This window comes from Crocuta crocuta, unplaced genomic scaffold (assembly GCF_008692635.1).
Source record: "Crocuta crocuta isolate KB4526 unplaced genomic scaffold, BGI_CrCroc_1.0 scaffold154, whole genome shotgun sequence".
In the NCBI taxonomy this organism is placed as follows: domain Eukaryota; kingdom Metazoa; phylum Chordata; class Mammalia; order Carnivora; family Hyaenidae; genus Crocuta; species Crocuta crocuta.
The window spans coordinates 6403826-6431127 of NW_027530545.1; the positions used below are offsets into that span (position 1 = coordinate 6403826).

General features: G+C 43.2%; 1 protein-coding gene across 1 annotated transcript in view; it reads right to left on the bottom strand.

Annotated features, from left to right (window-relative positions):
• Window positions 1-27302, bottom strand: part of KIF5C (kinesin family member 5C) — a 154437-nt gene that overhangs the window by 35748 nt on the left and 91387 nt on the right. The window contains exons 13-17 of the mRNA XM_077767822.1: window positions 17769-17944; window positions 12703-12771; window positions 10568-10774; window positions 8054-8200; window positions 1948-2136 (exon numbers count right to left, since the gene is read on the bottom strand). Of these exons, the coding sequence (XP_077623948.1) occupies window positions 1948-2136; window positions 8054-8200; window positions 10568-10774; window positions 12703-12771; window positions 17769-17944 (788 nt within the window). The remainder of the gene's footprint in view (window positions 1-1947; window positions 2137-8053; window positions 8201-10567; window positions 10775-12702; window positions 12772-17768; window positions 17945-27302) is intronic.

Below are 27302 nucleotides of genomic sequence, written 5' to 3' on the forward strand. Positions count from 1 at the left end.
GCTGCAGACTATAAAAAAAATCACATGTTATCATTTAATAGGTGACCTGGATATTAGACTTGAGGTGTATGTACTGTGCCCTAATGTTCATTATTTTCTCAATCATAAAAATGTCAAATAAAGGAAATCCGGCAAGATTTCACCCATAAACCACTCTTAACTTATCAACTATTCCTGATCTTAACTGTAAGAATGCATATTGTATAAAGTTACAAGGCACAGCATAAATATAACTGTGCATTTTCATTTTCACTTACCTTTATATAATTAAACTTTTCAAATAGCTAGATTTCACAAATTTTTTGTAAGAGCTGCACAGCATTCTCCTATACAACTTTATGTTATTAGCCTATCAATAGATATTTGGGCATTTTATTTTATTATAATGTAAGCAATATTACACCTAATATCTTCCATATAGGCTTTTGATATTTTAATCAGGAAGTAACATATAAAATAAAATATGCATTTTCATTACCAATGAAAATACCATAAGTGAAATTACTGGACCAGAGTACTTGCATTTTTATGGTTTTTGATTCCCAAGGTGCTTTCCAAAAGGACTGACCAAATTATACGTTTCTCAGCACTGTATATAAATTTCACTATCACACACCAGCACTAAATCTTTTCAATACATTTTTGCTTACGATGGAAACTTGATGCGTCACTTTGCATCTCTTAGATTAGTATGGCGGGCGACAAGGAGGCTGGAGCTGGCTCTGTGATGACATATTACTGTGTTTACAAGCAGACCAGAATGAAGTATGCTTTGGTCTGTCTCTCAGTATCATTTGATGTACCACTCCATGCTGGTATCAGTTTCCTGCAAATGATTTCAGCTGTTTAATGCCTGGTGTAAGGCAGTGAGCAGCTCTCCCTGAACCACTCAACAGAAGCCGCAAACCCCAAACACCCAGCTCAGATACCAGTGGCAGACCAGAAAACTAGACTGCTGTTTTCCGAAACCACCTCACTGAAATGAAAATGCCATTCCAGTGGGAAGGAGAACAGCTTAACTCGCAGGGCAGAGGAAACGTGCCCTGGGACTTGAAAATACCTTCAAGCCTTTGCCTTCACACCGGCTTTGGTTTGAGTGCCAGATCTGCCTTTCAATGGCTGTATGAGTTTGGGCAGAATATATTTGATCTTTCTGAGTCTCACTTTTCTTATCTGAAAAACAGGAATAATAATAACAAAACCTGCCCACCAGGATGTTTATATCTTTTTAATGTTTTATTTATTTCTGAGAGAGAGAGTGTGTGAGCAGGGGAGGGTCAGAGAGAGGGAGACACAGAATCTGAAACAGGCTCCAGGCTCTGAGCTAACTGTCAGCACAGAGCCTGACGAGGGGCTTGAATCCATGAACCGTGATATCATGACCTGAGCTGAAGTCCATGCTTAACCGACTCAGCCACCCAGGCACCACGACCAGGATGTTTTTAAAGACCAAGTGAAATAATGCACGTAAAGTGCTTAGTGCAGTGCAGGGAGCATTGTAAATCCTCAATAAAATGTCACCTGCCACTATTATTAATAATAGCGATAGCAGCAATAGTTTCTATTTTCACATATTAAGTTGGACCTGTGGTAGAGATTAACAGATGAAGGAATGTTACCTTGGGTCATAGGAGATTTAGATTCTACCCAATCTCATCCATTCATTATAGATTTCTACCTACCTACCTATGTATCCATACATAGTTAGAGATGTAAAGACACATCCTTTTAAAAGGGCCTGAAGGTAATTCATGTAATTCCCACAATAAAATCTAGCCTTAAGAAGAAGTCTGGGCTGTCATTGCCTAGGGAGGCCATGGGCAAGTCTTAGGTAAAGCAAAGTCCATCAACTATCCCTACCGTGTATCATCAGTCCCAGTGAGAGCACAGAGGAAGCAGATTTCAAGAGGTCAAGGGCAGGACATAAGGGGAAGGGGGGTGACCCACCTGGGAGATGAGCAGCTGACAGGCTGCCAGCTCCCGCTCGCTGGCATTCATCTTCCTGTTGGAGTCCATCTGGGCGCTCTCAAGCTGTTTGCTGCGGTTCACCAAGGATTTGACCTCCGACTTCATCTTGCTAATATACAGGCGGGCCATGGTGAATTCCTCCTCAATGACTCCATTCACATCTGCCAACTGAGCACAGGCAGGAATATGCTCAACTATTGCCTATATAGATAATTTCCAGAGGTTTGTGGGGCCCTTCGAATCTGTCCATGGATGCTCAAGATGTCTATGGATTTCTATTAGGGATCCATAATTATAGGACCACAAGCTGAAAATGATCACTAAAAATTACTATATGTTCACTGTGTGTGTGTGTGTGTATTCCCCACGTTTCCCGAAGCCTCAGGGAAGACTGACTTAAAAACCTCTACTAAATATAATCCTCAATCAATCAATCCTTAATCAAAAAATTAAATCATATCTAATTTTTAAGATGAAAGACATGATATCAGAGGAGAAAGACATCGGAGATGTCTTTAAAAGTTATCTCATTTAAAAAGAGATAACTCTTGACGAGGTATTCCTTTCAATGTCTTTTACCTTACATTTCTAGAACAGCTACAAGTCCCAGTGTTCCTAAAGGGGACTCAGAGCCCCATAAGAACTCAAATAAAAATTTAACTTATGTTCTCTGTAGTCTGCTATTTAGAGAGATAGAATAATGTCATAAATATGTTTCTAGAAGCAAACGTTGAAATAAAAAGGATTTTCTATCTAGTCTTCGATTAAACAAAAAAAAGTCTAATGAATAAGAATGTGTCATTGTCAAATGAAGGTTTTCCTACATGACTTCATTTACCACCAATCAATATTTACATCTCTGTGTCTACCCCATCTAAAGAGTTTATATTATTTAAAATTACCTGAGAGTTTAACAGTCTGAATCCACCTTTAGAAAGATAGATTCTGACAGCCAGCATTCCTGCATGATCTCATATTTGGGGTCTGAGCTTAAGAGCTCAACTGGAAACAAAAACCGAAGCAAGGTACTTGGGATAGAAACTCACTGGCAGAGATGCAAACATGCTCTTGAAGGGCAATTGACCAAACGAGCAAAGTAACTGTGTGCATATTTTGTTTCACCACCAGAGGGCATCCTAGCACCTCAGGAGAAAACAAGAGCGCTGTCCAGTACCCAGTCCACAAATACGGGCTTCAATTGGTTCTAAAGACCATGATTCCAACTATGGTTTTAATGTTCCACGGTACATTATACACAGTATAATTATACACAGTACATAGTACATTATAACTGCCCATATTTGTCGGTATGGCTGTCACTGACTCATCCTATGAGGATTTTTCAGTAAAAATCTAAGAGCTAGGAATATGGACTCATGTATCAGTCCTTAAAATTGGTAGCAGAGAGGAAGTATACTAGACAGCCCTAAGTGCCTGTAACCTGGTATCAACCTTCCCCCAGAATTCCACAACAGTATTTGTTAAATGACTCCAGTGTCAATCAACACAAAGCAGAATCTATGTTATCAGAAAGAGAATCTATAATCTTCTCTACCATCTTATGTTAATGGAGGTTCTCGGTAAGCCAATTATAATTCCAACTGCCAATAAGGATTTGCCTACCAACACCTTTCCTCCTCACATTACTTTTTAGAACTTAAGAACATGGAGAGAACAGGTGAGAAACATCCCCAATCTTTCAGTGCAGTTTTGTTCTGCCTTTGTGATGGCTCCAGCATGGAGCAGACGTGAGAAGCTTGTTCTTTAGCCTCATCAGGTATCCTATATTTGTTCAGCTTCTGCTGAAAGGCAAGCAAACATCTCTCTCTTCCATGTGGAATTCACAACCTACACCAGCTCCTCATGGGAAAACACCGCACCAATAGGCATGGCATTTGGGGAAGGGAACAAACACTTCCTCCTCTCCAGCCCCATCTATAAACAAGGACTCTTTGTATACCCTATGCCCAGATATCATGTGCATTGGGGAAGACCAAGAGTGTATATACAATAATAGGCTTCCTCCCAATTGAAGCTGGACGCCTCTTCCCCCCAAACCAGAACCGTAACTTCTGGAGCCTACTCTTGTCCTAGGAGGTCTAAAAGAAGATTTTGAGTCTGGTGGAAAAAAAATACTCCAAACAAAAAAAAAGCTCCAAAAAGGTGTTTTTTGGTTGTGTTTGCTTTGCTTTGTTTTGCTTTGTTTTAACCACTTAAGAGTTCAGCTATTCAGTCATGTAAATTTAAAGTTTTCAGTAATCCCAGTACACTGTTATTTCAAAAAGGAGAATCAAGAGTTTCCTGCTGAAGTGTTATTTATAACTCTCCCCTGGGTTTGACAATGACTCCAACATACACACTAAACTGCGTGATCCGACAGAGATGACTAATCCAGAAGAAAAAGCTGCCTTCACACGGGTGTGCAGACGCTGCCTGCCCCTCCTATTAGAAGTCACCTCCATAGCCAGCACTCCAGGCCTCTAGAGCATGGTATGACTATGCAAGGTGCCATCTCAAGGCCAAGTAAAAGGTAGGTGAGGTGACTGTTCACATTCTAACACCTTAGAATCAGAATGGGACTAGAAGAAGTCTTTTTTTCTTTTTCTTTTTTTTTTTTAATGCCCAAAAATGTCCGTTTTCTTTGTTAGCACAATACACAGCTAAGGCATGAAGTGGTTCCTTCCGAGAGCTTGAAGGACAGGAGGGGACTGGAGATGCAAGACTCCCTGGGGGTCACATTTCTGGCTGGGGGCTCGGACCCAGAAACCCCCGTCCCTGCAGACCCAAGGCTGGACTGCAGAGGCTGATGGTAGTGGCGCAGTTGGTGATGAGGGATGATTTCAGGCCCAGAATCTGGAGCAGTGTATCTGCATCTCTGGCTGAGCCACAGCAGAGTCTCTGATGCTTAAAATTCCTCACCTCCACCTCTTCGGACCCAAAGTCAAAAGAAAAGCTGGCAGCCAATCCAATCCCTTTCATTTAATCTGCCTCAACTTTCTATTTGGTTTGTGGTTAGACTTATGGAAATCTTTTGTTTTCAAGAAAGCAAGAACAAGACAAGAGGAAGCTCACTAATAAACCCAGATAAAGTCAATTCTAGGCTCACGTCTTCATTTGTTGGTCTCATTTTGTTGACTAAACAAAGTATTGTCTGAACCCTGAAAATGTCTGAAGACATGATTAAGCTGGATAAACGAGGGTTTCCCTGCTGTCTGAGCCTGTTGTATTCTTTTTTTTTTAATAATTTTTTTTAATGTTTTAATTTATTTTTGAGAGACACATGAGCAGGGGAGGGTCACAGAGACAGAGATACAGAATCCAAAGACAGGCTCCAGGCTCTGAGCTAGCTGTCAGCACAGAGCCTGACGTGGGGCTTTAACCCATGAACTACGGGATCATGACTGGAGCCGAAGTGAACACTTAACCAACTGAGCCACCCAGGTACCCCAAGCCTGTTGTATTCTTGAAGTGAAGACATCTTTTTCCCTTACCCCAGGGTATGACCAAAAGGGACCATGTGGGAACTTGTTTTGTTTTAGGAACAAAAACAAGATCACTGACAAAGATTTCCTTGATCAGCTCATTGTCTTAGATAAAAGAATTACTTCAATTGAATACTCATAACCAATACTCTATACCCAAAATGTAGATTTAAGAAATATATATATATCACTCATGAAGTTTCTGAACTGACAACCTTCAAGATAATGTGGGCTCATCTTACAGTTTACAAATCAGGAAAATGAAGCCCCAAGAAGTGAAGTGAATTGCCCAAAGTCATATAACTCCTCCCCTTTAGCTCTCATTGTCCTAATGATTAAATCATAATTGTAAGGAAAAAAAACCTGATAATGATTAAGAATATGACGCTCTCTGAATGAGAGTTATCAATGAAAATAACTAGTTATCAATGAAATTAACCAAGGCATCCAATGTCTGGAATCCAAAAATATCTGGAAAACATCCAGTTGAGTATTTAAAAATAATCTCAATCATACTTCACATTCCCTAAGGTAAGGACTCTTTTTTTAATGCCGAAGCACCCAGACACTCCTTGATTTCATTAGCATTTCTCATTAGCTCTATTTTAGAACTTAGCATAAAAATACCTTCCTTTATCGTTATCAGCAACAGGTGCCACCTTCTCATAAATCAACTCCACCTTCACATTGCAAGGGCCATTTAATCACCCAAATCACAGAAGTTTATAGCTCAACACCAAAGCAAGCATGCTTCTAAAAATTAAATCCCCATGTATAAAGTCACCAAACTGGAGCTTAATAGGATTAATCGTATAGTATCTGAGAATTCTGTGCTAAAATTAGATTCATTCGCAAAGATTCATGAAATATTCAGTTACAAAAGAGGTTCTATGAAAGAATGATTAGGTTTACAAGAGGTCGTATAATCTAAGACTAGATCTGTTATGTCATCTAAGAAGGGATTCCTGTTTCCCAGAAATGTGTATAAACAGAAGGAATCTGGGGAGCCTTTTCTAGTATTTAACAAGCCCAACTCAAAACCTGGGGGTGCCCATAAAGGCTGATATAGAATTCAGTCTTTGAAAGGGCTAACCTCAAAGAATTTGATTTTAGGGCCTTGTGAAGTAGACGTTGAACAATGTAATGCCATTCCCCGGCTGGCCAAAATCCACCACAGCTATCAATGGCTACTTTGTACAAGGTGCTGTATTATTATCATAAAGCTACAGTAATCAAAACAGTGTGGTTTTAGCATAACGATTAGATCACTAAAACAGACTAGAGACCAGCCACAGTCCCACACACTTTTGGGGGTGATGGATATGCTCACTACCTTACTTGGTAATGCTTTCATGAGTGTGTTGTATGTCAAAGCTTTTCAGACTATACACTTTAAATGTGTGCAGCTTAATTTATGTCAACTATACCTCTTTAATAAAGCCATTTTTTCTTATCTCTATCTCCCTATACTGTGGTGATTGTTAACCGTTCTTGGCTAATAACAGTACATGTGCTTTTCTTGTCCCTCTGTTTCTGACTCACAGACAACTTCATACCCCTCCCATTCTGCCCACCTCCCCTATTCCTTGCTGTCGGTGGCACCAGGGCATTTATCATGGTTGGTTGAAGCCAATTATAGCAATACTATTTCTCTTTGCTTTGCCAGCCTCCCTTGTAATTTGGGGTGACCAGGTAGCCCAATTCTGGCTAGTAAGGTATAAGGGACATCTGTCGGGGACTTCTGGGATATAGTTCCATCCTGGATGGAAGTTGGCTGCCTTTTCAACCCATCCCACCTTGGATGTGGCTGTGTGAAGATACGATGCTCGATGCTCGGTGCCATAGCCTCTCTCTTGCTACCATGAGACAAAAGTCTAAGAATGTAAAAAGCTAACTAGCTAACAAAAGCAGAAAAGAAAAAATGAAAAGACCTGACTCCTTGACATCATTGGGACACTGGACCAGAACTTGCTTCTGAAACTTTAATAAGGTTAGAATGACCTGGACAATCTTGCTAAAATGCATATTCTAATTTCAGTAGGTCTGTGGTGAGCCCGAGAGTCTATAGTTCAGCAAACTCCCAGGTGAAGCAGATCACAACCTGAATAGCAAATTCTAGACTTCTCATATTGTGAATAATTAAATGTGGATTTGTTTTTTAAGCCACTGTTAGAATCCTATTACTTTCAGCTGAAAGCTTTCCTAATTCATACCGACTGGGGACTTTTCATTCTGCTGGGTTCTCACCGAAAAAGAGAAACACAATTCTGATACTAGAAGTGTTGTTTAACCTATCCAATTCCAAACTTCTGTGACATTGGCATATAAGCTTGAGAAATAACACAGTTTGCAGAAGGCCAGCCAAAATTTGAAGACATCTCTTATATTTGAAAGGTAATGTTTTTCTTCTTTTCCAAACCCAATCATTCACTTAGTCACTCATTCAGCCCTTGGTTCATTTGTTCAAATATCACCAAATATGTGGGGAGTGCAAAGCACTATGCTGAGCATTCGATACTTAGGAGGATAAAGCACAGCCCCTGCTTGCTTAGGATCACACCATTATAAGAACGGATAGGGGGCTAAAGGAAGGGCTGGCTTACAGTCTTCACATCATTGGTGCCGATAATTCCACCTATCTCCCCCAGATCCTTCAACAGCAAATTCAGGATCTCAGTAGCCCTCTTCTTCTGGTGGTTGCTAAGCTCTTGTAGCTGGCTCAGCTCTCTCTGTGTGGTTGTCAATGTAGTCTGAAAAACACATTTTAACAGCGAATTAAAAAGAGCTGCCCATCAGTTCATACCCACAGCATTGCAAAGAATGACAACATAACACAGGATGGAGTTATTTCATCATTTCATGTGATCTCAACGTAAGAGTCCTTTTAAGTCGAACTATACTGTAGTACTGCATTCTTTCATAAAAAAGGAGATTCGTCATGGCCTGATATGTTGCATCCACATATCACATGACAGTCTCTGGGGCAGTGAAATAAGTTATTAAAACACAGAGCCCAAAGGGAGCCCGCAGGTCTATAGCATGTGATCGCATCTTCCTACCCACAGTATATTCCATTTCAGTCCTCATTTTCCGGGGGGGGGGGGGCAAACATGCCTGCGAGCACCCCACCTCCATTTCCAAACAAACCAGCTCCCTGGACCATTTCCAGACCTCCTTCCAACTTCATAATAATAGATGGGTCTGGAAGGCCCAGAGAGACATTCATGAGTTTAGAAAACAACTTATGAAAAGTTTTCTAACCTTCACAGTAAAGCTGAATTCGATACTCTCATCTCTTTTCAAGTAAGTCGGGTCTTCGTCTTACCATATAGCAGTAGCTCCATTTTATTGCCAAAAATTAACAACCCACCCCTTTTCTGTCCCTCATGTATGTTACCAGAAGGTAGATATTTACAACTAACTTAACTCTCAACATCAATAGAATAGTCATATTTTGGTGTCTTGGCATTAACTCATCCAACAAAAAAAAAATAAGTCCCCTAAATTATAGAGCTGTGGAGGACAATGCAAAGACACTTACTCAATTCTTCCCTATGTAGCTGTTTTACTTGAGTACTTTTCAATGATCTGACTGAAAATAGCACTCTAAACCAGTCTGGTAATACTTGGGCTTGGCAGAAAATAAGGGCCATGTTATGGAAAATGTTTCATTGTTTTGAGAAGCAAATAATATGAAAGACTAATTAAAGAATCCTTACTGTAGAAAACAGTAAGCAGAGAAAATCTAAGTCTCCTCCTTTCCTAAGTGACTTCTGGTTTGGTTTTCTGTCTCTTTTTTGGTTTTGCCACCACTTACTTTGTTTTGTTTTTAAAACCCACAGAAGCAATTGTTCCCGTCTTGGGAAGCCACTGAAAGAGTCTTCCTTCACGCAGTTGAATATATGGAGTTCGGAGCATTTTCTATCAGCTCTACAGTCAGCAGCTTAGAGCTTTCCTGCACCATCTGCTACCCCTTGCCTGGGGGGACTGGATGTTTTCCACGAAGCAGGCTGGGCACAATCCTAGGAGAGCAGGCCATTGGGCCAAGGTGCCAAGGGCAGCCGGTTAGGGCCACTTAGCTTCCCACCACCCATTTTCCAAGTAGAAAGAGACAAAATGGAAACATCCCACCACCAGCCACCTCACCAAATGTTCCCTGGCCCTGCCGCCACCAGCTCACCAGGCAGAACCTGTAGCCTCTTTGACCGGGAGAATCTGAAATTTAGGAAATGTGCAGACTGAAGCACTGGCTTAAAACAAGACAACAAACACAGCAGGACACTCAGCCCGAGGCTCGGACAAGAAGCCGTGTGGGAGGAATGGGTTTCCATCAGGAGGCTATGAACAAGAGTGAAACCCACATCTTCCATCGGTCACCTACCCTCACTTGTTAATGTAACATTTTGAGATTTCTTTGTTGGTATTGTAGCGTATGCACAGGTCTGTGCTAAGTGCTTTATACCAATTGTCACTAATTCTCATGCACTGAAAGGCATATGTTATTAATGCAATTTTTACAGATAAGGGAACAAATACTCATGAAGTTTAATTGTGTTCGTTAAGGCCTAATAGCTGTAAAGTCGAAATTTTTTTTTTTATTAAATTTTTTTTTTTATTTATTTCTAGGAGAGAGAGAGAGAGACAGCGTGAGCAGGGGAGGGTCAGTGAGAGACGGAGTCACAGACTGAAACAGGCTCCAGGCTCCGAGCCGGCAGTCAGCACAGAGCCCGACGCGGGGCTCGAACCCACGAACCGCGAGATCATGACCCAAGCGAAAGTCGGACGCTTAACCGACTAAGCCACCCAGGCGCCCCTGTAAAGTCGAAATTTTAACAAGGATTTTTGTGGCTCCAAAGTCTGCACTCTCTTGACTATTCACAAGGCATCTCTGCTGTTATAAATCCCTCAGATATGAAACAATACGCAGTTCTGGGATGAGTAGGCAAATGTCACCTACACAAAGTATTTCAATTATTGGAGGATTTCAGAGAATGTATCTAACACTGAAAAACCATTCTGCCAACTGCCTTCCTATATAGTGTCAGTCAACAGACATCAACAGAAGTACAGGAACAACAACGGGAAAGTCCCAGCCCCCCAGACACCAGTGCTCCAACCGTTTTCTGGGCCAGCTCATCCGTCAGCTGCTCATTGGCCCTGGTCTTGTCCTCCACTTCCTGAGACTTCTGGTCATAATTGACAGCCAGCTCTTCCAGGGCCTGGAGAACTTCTTTCACTTCATCTTTGGCTGCCTCGTTTTCAATCTGGAGACGCGTCAGCTCTTCCTGGATCTTCTCATAATCTCTTCTTGTGGAAGCCAAAAGCTGGGAAAATGAGATGGCGTGGAAATGGTGAATGTAATGTTAAAGTGTTTATGTTCTGTGCTCGCTCCAAAATAATTTGAAAAGCAGATATAGGATGCTCAGGATGACTAGAAACCATACTGTATATCCAGATGCTAAATAAATGAAACAAATAGCATGAGGTTTCAAATAGGTTTCTTTTTATTTCTACTTTTTGTTTGTTTGTTTTTCCTTCAACTTTAAAGCTGCATAGGATTAACTCAAAGAATTGATTATACATAAAAAAATCACCACACTCTGTAGCTGGCTGGCTATGCCAAATGTTGAACAAAGAATGAAGGGAATCATCTCTGAGGATGACAATGATGCCCACATGGCTTTTTAACATTACCATTATTTCACATTGTAAACAGGTCCATTTCAGAGCCAACCAAAAGCAATTGTCGATTTTTCTTAATATTCATCGCGGATGTATAGAAGGATCTATCCCAAACATTAACATTAGTTAAAAGTAAATGCGTAGGCTTGTGGATATTTTCATTATCTTTGTGCCTATTGTATTTTTGATTTTCCTACAAAGAACAGATATCGCCTTGGCTGTATAGAAAAACAATACTGAGTTTTAACTGTAATAAAAGGAAGTTTATCACAGGCAGTTGTATCAAGTTGGATTACAAAGGAACAGAATGGGAGGAAGAAGGCAGGAGACACTGAGCAGATGGAAGACTCAACTACGGGGTAAGAGGAAAATCAATCAAGGGGCGCCTGGGTGGCTCAGTTGGTTAAGCGTCCAACTTCAGCTCAGGTCATGGTCTCACAGTTCATGGGTTCGAACCCTGTGTTGGGCTCTGCACGGACGGCTCAGAGCCTGAAGCCTGCTTCAGATTCTGGATCTCCCTCTCTCTGTCCCGCCCTCACTCGTGTTCTATGTCTCCCTGTCAAAAACGAACAAATGTTTAAATTTTTTTTTAATTTTAAAAAAAGTTGTAATTAAAAAAAAAGAGGAAAATCAATTAAATATGGTTGGTCTGACTGCAAAGGACTAGATGATCTCCCTGCCAAGGAAGTGTTTGGACAGGGGGCGTAATCACTGTTCTGAAGTGATGAAGGGAAACAAAGAGGAAGAGAAAGGAATGGTTATAGAGAGAATTAGGTCTATGGGAGGGCTGGAACTTCAGGCATGAGCCCACACCACCTGCTGGAATTGTGTCATGTAATCCAATCCATAGCACTTTTTCAACAAAGCAGAAAGCACCCTAAAGCACAAAAGAGGAAAAATACTTAGGTGGTCCTCAGCAAGAGAACCTAATCATCCGTGTTTGACAGACTGGCCATCTATCCTTTGCTTAGGTTCCTGTTTGTTAAATACTTGGCAAAACACAATGTAATAAAAACATTCACTGGAGAACTCAACACTATCCAGGGAAAGACTGAAAACAATGTGCCTCCTTTTTACTATATCAAACACATACTAAGTGAACACTGGGACCCCTTTCCTCTTTGCTTTCTCCTCCCCTCTATCTCTTACTTTTGTTTTTTGGTTTTTTACTTCCTACAAGGTAGCATGAGAACACAATATATATCAAAGACCTGAGCCGGCTGATTTGGAAAGCTGAAAAGAACTAACGCAGCAAGAAACGGGAGTGCTGGGTACCAGGATGAGGAATTAGAATCGTCCTTGTCCAACCACCAAACTCCTTTGTCTCCGCTCTTCAAAGACGAAGTGTAACAAACCGCTACTCACTCTCAAAACCCCAGAGTTCTACAAAGTCAGACATTTATTTTCTAAACTTGGCTTTTAACAGGCATTCAAAGGAAATCTACCAAGAAATGTCCACATGATTCAATGATTTTTGAAAAAAATCTGTGCAAATTAAATTTCTGCAGCAAACATCAACAACAAAGAATAATAAGAGAACTTCATAAAAAAAATTTATTGCATTCTTTACCTCGTCCTGATCCAACATCTGTTGCTTTAGCTTTTCAGCCAGCTGGCTCTGCTGGTTAATTTCATCATCCTAAAACGAAACATCATGTTTAATGTTTTTGGGTTAGTTATGTCATTTTTGATATCCCGGTTTCCCGACGACAGTCAGATAGCAGGATGCCAGCTGTAAGCTTGCTAAGAAGATGAAGGGAATGGTGTGGTGCTTTCCCCATAGAAAAGAGATTGGCTCTAGGGTCCTGATTTGGTTTAAATACCTCCTTTGCCCACCTTTCTCAGCAAATGAAACATCTGGGTATTCTGGGATATATAATATCCTACTCATTCAACTCAATTTCTGCTCATCCAGAAATTAGAGATCCAGGGTTTGGGAACAGGAAGGGACGTTGGAGCTATACCTCCCAATTCAAAGATGCTAAGAAAAAATAAGGGAGTGAATTTCTAACCATCTGCACCTTAATATATTCATGTTCCAAATCTCGTCAAACACATCAATGACCAGGAATGCTGCCATGTGACCGGTAGGAGAGACCAGTATTTCCACTTCAAATCTCTTACTTAAGAGAGATTGGAAAACATTCACTAAGGAATTAATCTTCAGCATGAGCAGATCTCCCCCTTGATGACAAGTTAATTTTCTTACCACTTGAGAAAAACAAAAACACTTAAGGAAGTGGGGATACAGAAAGTTAATGCTTATGCTCCCGCCTATCGCCGAAGTAGGAGATGATCTTCCTACAGACAAGTCAGCTTCCCTCGCTCTCATTTTCTGCCACTAGGTGCTGCTGTCACAAAAGCCAGAGCTGCCCGCCTCTCGCTGCCCAGTGCGAACGTCTCTGCCTCTCCCCACACACCGTCCAGCCAGTGCGGGCAGAGCAGCAGGAGGACTTTTAACCACAGGAAGCTCCGTCCTCACTACAAAGATTTTCATGAATTCAGATGCTAATGTGAAGCCTCGCCTGTGAAGAACAACTTCGCTTCCCATGTGCACCTCCCGTAATCACAGGAGAAAATCCTAGTGGATAACACTTCTAGGGCCCAAAGCCAAGCAGAGTCAGATTCAGTATTAGCGGGGGGCTCTTTGTGCCAGGTGCGGTCCAGGCGTTCTCCCAGCAGCCCATGAAAACCCACACTGCGCCTTCCGCCTTTTCCAGAGGGCCTGGGTCACAGGACCTCAGCTTTCCATAGGATATTCTCTAGGCTATTTGATTGTGTCGGTGCAAACATTGAAATCAGATTGACTCAGGGGCGCCTGGGTGGCTTAGTCAGTTAAGCGTCCGACTTTCGCTTAGGTCATGATCTCGCGGTTCATGGGTTCGGGCCCCGCGTGGGGCTCTGTGCTGACTGCCAGCTCAGAGCCTGGAGCCTGTTTCAGAGTCTGTGACTCCCTCTCTCTCTGACCCTCCCCTGCTCACGCTGTCTGTCTCTCTCTCTCTCTCCTAGAAATAAATAAAACATTAAAAAAAAAATTTAAATCAGATTGACTCAGTGTCACAATGAATGCTTTCCATGGAGCAAGAAAAGTCTAAAATCAGTATTACGGGATCTGTATCTCATTTTCCTTTGTGTAGAACATCTTTCGGGCTTATTTCTCTGTTCGGGGAGACCCTGTTTCTACTGAGCTTTTTACATCAATGTTTCTTTAATGGTTCAACAAAATACTCATGACTTTCCTCCCCCCATCCAATTTCTGGCAGGAGAATTAGGGAAATTACACCGGAGTGAAACTGCCAGAAAAACGTACTTGCACAACTAGGAGACGACTCTGGAGGGCATATTTTCTCTTCTACTTTATAAACGTAGAGTGTCAGTTACCAGGAACAATTTTGTGTTTATGTTCCTTGGCACATAAATATTAAACAACTTAACATAAAAGACTCAAGGAGTTTAACATCAGGGAGCTACCATCCCTTCCCCCGGGACACATACGCAGTGGCTACAAGTGATAGAAACCACGAGAGCAGCAGAACGGAGAAGCCAGCCCTTTGTTCTCACACTGTGTTCATTTCAAAGCCTGGAGACGCGGGCTTCCTCCCCGACAGGTGACAAGTCAGGTGCAATGATTTCTGAGGTACAGTAAGAAACCCAGGGCCACTAGGCCATCTGGGAAGGACGTGATGAACAAGGATTACATGATAAGGACATGAATCAGTTGTACCAGAGGTATTTCCAAAACTAAGCTTACCCTTTGTTAAGGCAACTTCTCCAAGGAATTAATTTTTTAAACAAATTTTCAAAACTTTCAGAATACAATGTGTCGTGTGGTCCACAGCTATACATTCAAGGGCACTCGTTAGAACGTGCTCACTCTGGTGCTGACTATTAAGAGCTAGTCCATACGTAACAGATTTCAAAGCACTTTTCAGAAAATATTCCTGTTCTTGGATTTTCTTACATGTGAAATGCTGAGCTGTCAGCCCATCACTGGCCACCTTTAATTATAAAAATGTTTTTGTTGCAATGGTACTCAGTGAAATGAGGTCAACTTCTATTTCTACTTGCACTGAATTGCCCTCACACATTTCCGGTAGAACACAAGTATTGGAGGAGATGAGGAATAAAAGAGGCAGTGCCAACACCAACTTGTTCATCTTCTAACTCTGCTCATAACTCACCTCTGATACCACATAAGATGGGATTCTCCCTCAAGCAAACAGAACCCAGAAGAGAAAGAAAGAAACTACTATTGAGCAACTGCTACCCCCTAGAAACTTTGAATTTCCACTGCAACTTTTTTGGGGTGTTAAGAGATATGAGCCCCATGTTGCAGATGAGAAAAACATCTTCAGCAGAGTAGGCTGAAGTTCATCAGCCCAAGTCTCAGCATTATTAAGACCCAGGATCACTCGAGAGTGTATGCATTTCCGTCACACAGCACTGCCTTGGTCAGTACCTGTCCTTTGACCCTCAGAGAGACGGCACAGAGGGCCAGAGAGGGCCGCTGGGAGGGGACCAGGTAGCCCTTCTCCCACCGCATTCTAAATAGATTCATTAGGGTTGACAAGTCCTTCATTTAAAGGGCTAAGACCGAACAGGATGACAGCAGGACTGGGAGCCAGAAGAGACACAGCCTCATTCCCGCTCTGCCACCTACGAGCGATGTGAACTTGGGCGAGTCACGTAACCACCCTGGGCTAGCTTCTCATCTGGACCCAAATGTTTTTAGCTCTACCACTCAATAATCCACGAAGATGCCATGTCCCAGCTCATGTGTTCTCCAAAGTGTCAAACCACCTATCTCGTCAGAAGCATGAAATACCTTCTAGAGCCTTTAAGAGGATGACAAATAAGAATGACGGCTGATAAGACAAGAGGCAGACCATGGGTAGTCACTAAGGTCAAACCACCAGCATCGGTGCCCTCTCTGGCTAAGGCGTGTGGGCTCAGTGCTCTCTCCAATCTCAGCAACCCCCTATGAAGGACCACAAATGCTAACCTCAAAACGTGTGCTTTAGAGAGAGGGTCTTCAAAGCATACGCTACCGGCAAATGATAGAACAGGACGTGTGCTGGGCTTGTCATCAAGGAGGCAGAAACTCAGCTTTGCCAGCTACCAACTGAAAAGCCCTGAGCCATGGCATTATCCTCACTCTGACCCAGTCCTCATTCTCTACGTCTCAGGAGCCGCATTCAAGACTCTAAACTCTCTCCCACATCAATGCAAGTTCCTCATGCTGCCAAGGTGAATGATCCCAGTTCCAACCATGGAAGGTGTCTATTCATAGAGAACAGAGTATAGAATCAGGTCATCATCCCTCATCCAAAATCCTTGGGGATTACTAAATGAACCCATCAATTCTAAAATGAAAAAAAAATCACAGTATGTTTAAAAATAGCATTTCTTTGGAGAAATCAAGAAATTACATATATTGTTAACTTAATATCGATCTCCTTTTTTTCTGACTTTGAGGTTTTATATAATAATATCTGGTTAGAAATGGAAGCATAACGGTATGTCAAGTGCCTAAAGGGCAATTAACCCAGCTCTTGGGGGTGTGTATTCACTCTCATTAAATTAGCTCATGGGTTACCAGAAGGGTACCGTTTAACTCTGTGGTCACAATGAGAATTCCCAGGGTCACAGATACACAGGAACTAGCTCCACATTCTGCTTGTAAAGGTGATACAGACTGAGCTTCACTCAGAATAGACAGGCTGGTAAGATTAATGGCCATGTTAACATAACAAAGCTGCTTCAGCCAAACCAGAGGTGTCCCTAAACACCCTAAACACTGAGCTGAACCACAACAGAAAAGATTAAATCAGACTAAAAATATCAGCAACCTTGATGAAATGAACTGAAAGGATTTAGAATATTCCAAGGGCAATATGCCAAGATCATGTGAAGCATCAATTTAATTTTTTCCTATGCCTCTGGGATCCCTAACCCGACCTTCACTGGGGAAGAACAGTGCACAGCATTCTCTAAGGTCTCTTTTCCTCTGTTCCATCTTGTGCATTTACATGACTACTTGATCCCCAGAAGTGTACCATAAAATTGGACATCCCTAACCAGCATGTTCAAACCACTTCGTTCAAGAGTATGCCCTCGAAAACAGATTTCCCAATAAAGAAAAATCTGTCAGACCACACACCACTACCATTGGTTTCTCACCCCGGGGCTTTAGAGCTACATGATTAAAGCACACATTTAGCAGTAGGAGCCACCACCCTGCCCCTATAGCTGGCATTACTGTTGAGAGTTTCAAGAGGTGAGGCCAAGCACCCAGCGAAAACTAGAAGGGACAAAGATCATGTATGCTCACACCACTCCCACTCTTATGCAGTGATTAGTCCCAGTATAATGTCCAGAAGTGAAGACTCTTGCCTATCTAGACCAACTAGTCTTCCAGTCAAACTTCCATAAAGTTTCCATTGCACGTGAATTAAGTTCCCCGAGTCTGCCCAATCAAGAGCTGGGTTGGTATTAGGAAAACAGACATAAATATGAGTCTGGAGCCCTACACCAGCCCCATGGGGTTAGACCCAGCTGCTTCTGGCTAAATGGGTCTAGGACCTGTCACCTTTAGCCTTTGTACCAAAGTGAGGACCATAATCTTTGGCTACAGACCTTATCATCCAGTTGTCTGTAGAGACTGGAGATCTCCTCGTCGTACTTCTCTTTCTCCTCTGCAGAGATGCCAGAGACAACGGGAGCAATATTGTCTATGATGGGGGTGTTATCACAGGGCTCCAAGGTCTTCTGGTCTTTAGCACTGATCTGTTCATCCTCAGGCACAGCTTCTCCTGCAAAGCACAATGAGAGGAGTTGAGAACTGAAGAAATTCAACATGTAACCCAATAGGAAAGTTCCAAAAATAGTCACTCCCGTGAAAAGATGTAGAGGACACAATAAAGAGTGGTTGTAGAGTCATAGCTTACGTTCTTTCTATTTGACAAGAAAGGTTGTAGTTAATTGACCAAACTAGTCTAAGGAAGAGGAGGACTATATAATACTCCCTCTCTCGAGATGCATCACTTAAGTACACTGGTTCCACAAACCACACAAGCTCCTAACCAATCCAGCCTGCAGTGATATCCACAACTTTTTGCATACACTTTCCTTTCGTTGGGAAATATTCTGGAGCTTTACTAGACTCTCTATCTAGTGGTTGATTCACAGAGAAACAGACTTCTGAGGTATCCTAATTACCTATTAGTTAGTTACCATTTCATTAAGAGAAACAGCCAAATCAAGGAACAAATTCACCACTATTGATGAGGACACTGCAGGGCCATAATCCTCTGAATCTGAGAGTCCCTGAATCTGAAGGAGAAAACAGGGTAGCCCTGGGCCCAGGAGCTCTGACTGACATAGCACAAACACACAGCCTACTACCATCCTCTCCCCTAGGAGGTCAGAATTAATTGGCTCATCCGGAGACTTCAAATAGAATAATTTCTTATGATGTCAAGTAGACCCAAGGAAAAAAAGGAGCCAACCCAGAATGTTGTGCAGAGACCCTGCACACCACCTCTAAGTTTGCAGAGTCACACATAACCACTTCTCAGTCTGCAGAGTGGCTTTCTCTTGAGGCCTCTGAAGGCAGCATTACCAAATCTGACAATTCAAATTGAGGGAAGAAGTGAAGTTCTCAAGCTGGTCAGTGCCCAGCCCCAACAAGAAAATCACCTTGCAAAGCCGGACTACAGAAAAAGGATTTTATGAAAGCCATGTGGCCCAACTGAGTCTCCCAAACATCTTTTTGGAAAACAACCTAAAACCAAACATACTTTTCCATCACAATGTTTACCATCAACTTCACTATCAGTTTGCTACGATCACTGAGTGTCTGCAATGTTCCAAGCCTCACCCAATTCTCAGCCCATAAAATACCTTTTGTGGAAAGTCCCCATGAAAACAGCCCTAAGACAGAGGGAATTTCTCCAAAAAATAAAAAATAAATAAACAATAAAAGACAGAACTGGATCCTCTAATCTGTGGCTTCATGAACAGTATGCATCATGCCTCATGGAAGTCACCTGAACGCTGCACACATTTATCTCAATATAAACAAAACACTTTGCGATGGGTTTGCTTTGCTGCTTAAGATTTCATTATCCCCTTTGATAATTATAAAATGGTAGGAAGACTTCCCTGTCAAAAAAATTAACATCCAATGATTTCACTTTTGTATCACAGTTCCATTTCAAGCAAAACCTGAAATAAATGATTCCTTTGCTGAACAGAAGACTGAGCCAACCATTTTTCCTTCTAAAGCTCAACTAGACTGTACTGTACCTACGCCTTTTTCTAAAATTATTGACCTGAAACAAAACCAGAATATCAGAGTAGCCTTTGAACTGAACCTGAACCAAATCAATATTTCATTCAGTTCCAATTCCTGGTTTAAAACATCCATCAACGACCTCAGTGTGCAGACTGGATTTCATCCAATTAAAGGATCTACATTCTCTACAGCCTGTTAAATCCACAGGCTATCAAAGCAGTACCATATTCTAGTTCCTAAGGATTTTTTTTTTGTTTTGCTTAAATATGTCTTTGTCTAACCATAGATTATATACACAAAAACTGTAAAGCCTTCCTTCACCCCTACCTCCCAATTCTGTTGCTTCTCCAGAGAAATTTACCAACACTTTGATAAATATTTCTCCTATTTGGGTTATGACTGTATCTCAAATCTTTCAGTTCTACCATCTGGACTTTGTGAACAGGACACTCCAGTGTGGCATGGATTTAATCTTCCAGTTTAAGCATAATGAAGGTGAAATTCTTAACTGTACTAGACTGGAAACCAGCCAGAATATGGTTCTATTATCCTATGCCAACTTGTCCCAAATACAGAGACAAGAGACAAACACATCTGGAAGAGACACAGCCCCTGTGTTCTTTGGTTCCACACGGCTGAGAGCCAGTGCCACTGTGAGGCTGGGGGGTGCGTAGGAGCCGCCCAGGGCATGTTTTGATCCATCTGGATGGGCAGAAGCCAGGGATGAATCCCTACAACCTAGCGGCAAGTGACCCTAAAGCAATCACAGCATCACTAAGTACCAGAGTGGTCCAAGAATAGAGCAGTTCAGCAAGCAACCAATGCTGCTACGAGGTACCCTGAAAGTAATCCACAAACAGCATTAACATCTCCAGTGCTGTGTGGGGACGCGGAGCCACTCTGCACCTTTTAACCAATCTAATTAATCACAAGCCCATCTCCTACTTAACCTCTTCATCTGCTTTTTGTAAAGGAGAAAAAAATAATAATGCCTTTTGACACAGCATTGTTCTAAAGATATAATTAAAATAGTATATGTTTAAAAAAAAAAAAACGCAAAAGGTGTTAATGGTTTAAAGTCCATCTCTCATCCTCTTCTCTCCCTAACAGTCAACTCTCCAGGCTTTGCAGATAAATTATTTTTACTTATTCTGAGACTACTGTTCTTGAGGTCTTCACAATACCTCTGTGGCTGTAGCTTAGTTCCAAAAATAAAACACCATGTAGCTGTGCAAGTCCCTTTCGGGTTTATTTTTATTATTACTAAAAACAATATTTGAAACCATAGCAGACTTTCTGGTGTGTCTTGAACAATTCTCTGAATCAAAGCATCAACATGGCCCCCACAAAGCTACATCTAAACAAGGCGCTCTTCCCAGCGTATATTCCAAAGGTCAGGCAGTCAGGATTATTTTTTGCAGCAGCCGTTCAGGCTGAGAAGAACAAAGCAGCAACACGCAGGAACAAAAGCAGCAGGCATCTGTGGGAGAGCACAGCTCCTGCCCGGAGAGGAACCAAGAGCTGGTTTTCCAAACACTGCTACCCTTCAAAGGACCGAGAAAATGACTTCCAGAAGTGTCCCTGGTAACTACACTGTCCAGCTCACAAACACGTCTGGGGGTTGTAAATTCCCAACACTGTGCAAGACCTGACACTAGGCAATCTGTCTCCATGGCAATCTCACCACGTTAATCGAGAATATTCCCTGCACTGCAGTGGACTGAGTCTCTGGAGAAGCCCCCGCGAGGTGATTATGGAACAACTGATTGTAACAAGGCAGACAGCTGCAAACAAACCCTGGAGAGAAAAAAAAAAAATGTCCTGAAATCCAGTGGTGGGAGAACAGAAAAGGATCACCAAATGAAGATGAGCATCTATTTTATTTTTATTCCCCTTTTTTGCATTAAAAGCAAATTTCTCTTAGTTCATCCCCTGAGGCTTTGTACCTGCTGTCTATAGGGAAAGAGCTTATAATATTGTAAAGCATCTGATTTTCTACAATGAAACCTCCCCCTCCCCCCCCCTCCATTAGAATCCTTTCCCTTCTTTAAATAAGCATTCTGGCATTTCCTATTGTCAGATGTAATTACCTGTAAGAACTAAAAAGATTTGTGTGTACACAGGAGCATTCGCTTGGAGCACACCTACAAGGTTTGCAGAGCATTTTAATTATAAAATGAAACCCCCCGAGGGCATGAATAGCATTCCTACAAAAAGTAAAAATCCATCAATTGCAATAAACAAGAATGACGGGCTAATCAAAAATACTCGTTAGGGCTATTAGTTAAAAATTCTAAAACAGGCTTTTTCGTGTGTTTTTTTTTTTCAAGAAAAAAAAAAAGAAAAAGAAAACCATTAGACTGCCAGTAATTCATTAAAATTTCACACATGAAATAGCAACGAGCTAGTTATCCTTTTCATAAATTGAGTCCCTAAAGCCTCTGGAGAACATAGAAAGGTAATTGCATTCTCTCTGCAACTCCAGGGGCATAGATTTGCTGGTCACTCACAGCTTCCATCAGAAACCACAGCAGATCTGGCAAAGGAGGTGCTTTCTTTTAGTACCAATTAAACAGGCCCAGTGGCAGATCTAATGGTAGGTAATTTCTATATCAAAGAAACTAAAGGGAAATCTTTAAGTTGCCAGATGGGTAAGAGCAGCTGGCTACAAGATGTCATTATATAAATGTGAGGTTTAGAAAAAAAAAAAGTCATTCCTTTATGGGATTATTTTGCACACAAATAGCATGTCTCACCCTAGTTCCTAAAAATATTGTAAGCAGCTTAAGACATTCTCTAATCCCTTCTAGAGTAATTTTCTAATAAACTGGTCACTCAGGACTCAGAAATCTCTTTACATTCCTGACCTCTTGAATAGCCCACGCCATTCTCTTAGCGGGTGGTATTTCTCTTCGTGTTTGGCTGTGCTCTCAAAAGAAGGAAGAGAGCCCAACAGATCAGATCTCGCAAATGAAATGCTAACCTCTAAACTTCTGCTACGGTCAGGAGTCCAAGGATGGGGGGCAGGGTGGACAGCATCTTCAACAATCAACTGCTAAAAAAGCAAATTGTGTCCCAGCTACGGAGGCCACGCAGTCCCACAAAGCCCCAGATCCGACTCCACGTTACAGATTTAGCTGGTTAGGAAACCAAGCCTGCTGGCCTGGCAGGTTTTAAATTTGGAAAACAAATCTGTTCTGGAGATTGCCGGTTTTTCCACGCCTTCCCAGGCGGTGATGAAATAATGTCTTTGCATGACTTCAGCAGATGGGGTAAATCTACATCCTTTCTGTTATTTAATATTATATTTAATTATTCAAGAGACACCGGCAGATGTAACCTACTGTCTGTCGGGTCATTTCCCTGCACCCCCGACACCTGGATTTTCAGGACCTCCTTCCTTTTCTGACTTACACCCTTGTAAAATGCAACCACTTTTTTAAAAGGCAAGATTCAAACAAGTATCCGAAAAGAGGGCATGTGTAAAGACTGACCCGGCAGCAACGGGGAACTGTGCGCCGGTCCCCCTTCTGAGGGTCAGAGCCCCGGGCCTTCAGCCCTCCCTCCCCATCCTCCCCATGAAGGATCTTCTGGAAGGGGGCAGGGTGAACTGGGAGGCATAATTCACTCTGAATTCAACTCTCTAAATCTATCCCCATTTATAGGGTTGTTCAAGTCTTTTCCACGCATGTGATGAACAAACAACAGAACTGGAAAAAAACAGTCCTGCCTCCGACAACTGCCCACTCCATGTCTCTGTGCTTCAGCAAGCAGGCTGAACAGAAGTCCTGAGGCTGAAGCTGCCAACAGAACTTCCAGATTCGACGGACTGTCAGTCGATTTCAGCCCACAAGATGTCACTAGCAGATTGTAGTGGACAGGTGTTTTCCAGCCACTCAACACCCATTCTCATTTCAGAGCCACAACTTCCTTGTGAGGAGTCACTTCTTCCAGTGCAGGCAGGCTTGCTCAGAGGACACAGCAGAGGGCCCTGGCCTTCCTCAACCAAAGCACACGGCCACCCACAGGATCCCCCTTCTCTCTCCCAGGGCGTCTGGGTCTCAACCATATAATGCAAGAAGGGGGAAAAAGCTCAAGAGGGGAATCATGCCAGCTGTGGCCCCTTAAGAGCCCTATTGCCAGAGACTCTGGAGTAGCCCCAGCTTTGCCAGGTGACACTGGTTCCTCGGCTGTTCTTTGGTTCTGTGAGTCACCCACAGACTTCTAATGCTTTCCTGTTTGTTTACGCTAAGCAGGGTCAATTCCTGTCCCTTGCAACCCAAAGAGCCTGGCACTGTGGGGAACGGAGTGGCTCTCCTTCTTCCTTCTCTGTAAAAACAAGGCGTGGCCTCCCCTTCAGCCAGCATGTGCATGCCCTGAGCCATCTTGCCTTAATGCCAATGGCAGAGACGAATTAAGTCGGGGGGTAGTTATATGCATTGGGAATCACAGGCCATATTCTGAGAACCAACGTTCTACTATGTCCCAAGGAGGGAACTGCCAGGCTCGCATTCTAAAGTAGCCCGTTAAGCTACAAGGAGCTGAAAACCGGTACCGGAGGGAGTCTGGGGGAGAGCTGGCCTGTAAGCATGCAACAGGATCACATTTCACAACTTTGAAGGATTTCGGCAGGGAATGCTCTCTCCTGTGGCACAGTCCCACCCTCGCCAACCACATCAACTTCACTCTACGTGGTTTGCCATGGAGACGTCGTTTTACTTTGCCTTTCCTACTCCTTTGTATTCCTACCTCATTCTATAGAACAGCGAGAAAGGGGAAGTACAGGCACACTGTTTCTCTGCTATATTCCCTCTCTCTTGCTCTCCCACAGCTGGAGTAGAGCAGCCAAACTTTTAAAATTACAAACACACCATGCGGGGATGGAAACCTCTTTCCAGCAGAGAATGCATACAATGGACAATGTCGCTTTACCTCGTTCAGCCCACAAGTGGCTGCTCCCTAGAGTTTAGAGCCAGTGTGTCTGTCAAATTTCAAAAAGAAGTTGGGAATCTCCTGCCACTTGGGTTTTAGTGGAGGGCACCACCTTGTCTCTCCTTCTTCATTTCTCAAAATCCCAGCTCTCTGGTCGGCACAAACCAGCCATGCTCTCACGACTAGGAGGAATTGGAATTAGGCCTGGTACACTGGACACTGCTGAGAAGCTTCCAGTCCCTTCTTTTCTGGGATGACATTTGTCACACTCCTCTGGTCCAAACACAAATCACTACGGCTATGTGCAGGCTGCACAGACAACAGAGAGACAATGAACTTGGCACTCAACTGCCCTACATTCAGATCCCTGCTCTGTCAGTGACTAAGTCACCCTGGGTGTGTCCTCGAGCCTGTCAAAACCTCACGGGCCGCCTGCGGAATGAACGGCCAGCCTAGGCACCTCACAAAAAGCTGGGGTTCTTTTGTCGTACGTGCGACATAGAGTTAATCCTTGAGATGGTCCTTCAGCTCATTGCTGGTCAAAAAGACAGCTCCAGGAGGCCTCTACCTGCCTCACTTCCTGCCTGAAAATTGAATGGCTGAAGTTGGATCTCTACACTTGAAAACTTCTGCTTTCAGAAAAATTACCTTTAAGATGCAGATGTGCAGAGGTTAGCCTGGGAGAACAGGAGGGCTCTGCAGGTCCCCCTTCTCCATCACATTCACTCAGTGATGACATGGTAATGCTGGAGGGGGGTCTCTCTCAAAACTCTCTCCCTCTTCTCGTCCCTGCCCTCTATAGAGGCCCTCACCCCTATCTGTGCCTTCAAGTACTTCCTAAAGCTCAACTCTCACATTTCTTTCTCTAGCTCAGCCGGAGCCTCTGAGCTCTAAACTTTTGGACCTAACTTTTTATTTGTCATTTTCACCTGCATGTGCCACAGGCACCTCAAACTCCCCTCCTCATCTCCCTTGTCTCCAATCTGGTTCTTCTCTGGTGTTTCTTGTTCAGGTGAATGGTTCCACCCTCCACCCAACTCAGCAAGCCAGAAAACTTGGCATTCTGCCATGGCCAGCTCCTCCCCAAGCCCTGCTAACCTCACTCCCTAAGTACCTCTCTTGTCCAGCCATGTCTCTCCCTTTCCATCTCCACATCTCTCAAGTCAATGACTACAGCCTTATCCCTGGAAGACCACCCTTGTTCCTGGCCCTCCTCCCACCCTCTCCACTCAATTCTCCATCACAATCAACGGATCTTCAAAAATGCATATCTTATCATATGATCTTCAGCTTAATATACAGGAAGGGCTTCTCATCGCTTCCCCAATAATGACCAAAATCCTGAACAAAGACTATTGAGCCCTGCACGGGACAGGTCTGCCTACCCGTCCCGTCCAGCTCAGGCTAGTAGTGCCTCACCCCAGCTCCCCACACTGGCCTTCCTGATGTTTCCCCCTTCAAGAAGTCCCTCAGGGATGCTGTAAATGCGGCTCCCTCTGCCCTGACCCCCACTTCTACCTTGGCGCTCCTAACTGCTCTGTTTCTCTCAGATCCTATTCCCTAGGTTGCCTACCAAGGGAAACCCTAAATGACTCACAAGTCAAGCACTGGGCCCCTGTTATAAAACCTTTTAGGGGCGCCTGGGTGGCTTAGTCGGTTAAGCGTCCGACTTTCGCTTAAGTCACGATCTCGCGGTTCGTGGGTTCGAGCCCCGCATCGGGCTCTGTGCTGACTGCCAGCTCAGAGCCTGGAGCCTGTTTCAGTCTGTGACTCCCTCTCTCTCTGACCCTCCCCTGCTCATGCTGTCTCTCTCTCTCTCCTAGAAATAAATAAAACATTAAAAAAACAAAAAAACAAAAAAACCTTTTAGTACCTTATACGTTTCCTTTAGGGGATGCGGCATAGACATGTTTGTTGCTAGTGGCTGAAGTCTGCCTCCCCCATCAGACCGTAAGCTCTGTAAGGGCAGAGACCATGACTGACAGCTCACCCTTTCCACTCCAGCGCTGGATTAAACACACACTTATGTAACATACGTTTATGGAAGTCTATCTTGTGCCAGAAACCGTACATGAGTTTTCCCCAATTATATACTTAAGGGCTTATATAGGATCTCACCCTGTAGGACATGGAAAACAGTGTATTTATGGGTAGTCTGCAAGGTGGATGGAGGATGACAAACAAAACGATGCCAAGTGAAAAGTCCAAAACAAGGCGAGAGTACCCAGGCAAGAGGGGGAGTTTGGCAAACTGGGTGGTGCACCANCGCCCCCAGGACAGAGCTGGTGGAGGGACAGAGAACTTCACAGTGAGAGCCTGACAGGCGACAGGAGGGAGCAGAGAGGAAACAAGGCTAGCTGCCCACTCCACAGTGTTCCGAGGCCATTCCCCCTCTCTTGACCAAAAGGCTTTACTGAATGTTCCAGTTGCCCAGCAGAGAACTGACCCGAGAGGCTCCCAGAAATAGAACAAAATTCCATACGGCCGCTCCCTGCCTTGCCAACCGTCCCTCCTCACTCTGCTACTCCTGCCAAACTGCAAGGAAGCATGCACCGGCCCCAGGTGCTGAATTATTCGATAATTCTAGCAGCTTTCCAAACACGTGTGCAGCTAGAAAATCTCCCAAAAAGAAAAGAATTGTGTTATTTAGGCTACTAGGTCACTCCTTGAACCTCTCTTGGGTCCTGGTTTGCCTCACAATTGTTTTTCAATTCAGTAGTAGGTCACTGACACCCACCTTCCTAGCAAAACACAGTGGCAAACAGATTCACAAGACAGTCTGCTGCTAACTGTGCAGTTAACAGTCACAAACAGNGTTCACCAGAGACACCGAGGTCTGCCGTGGTGCCTCACATACACAGTGGGCACAGCAGCAAAGAATCTGAATCTCCAACTATCCACTGTGGGCCCCCCCACACACACACCAACCTGCCTCTTTCAGT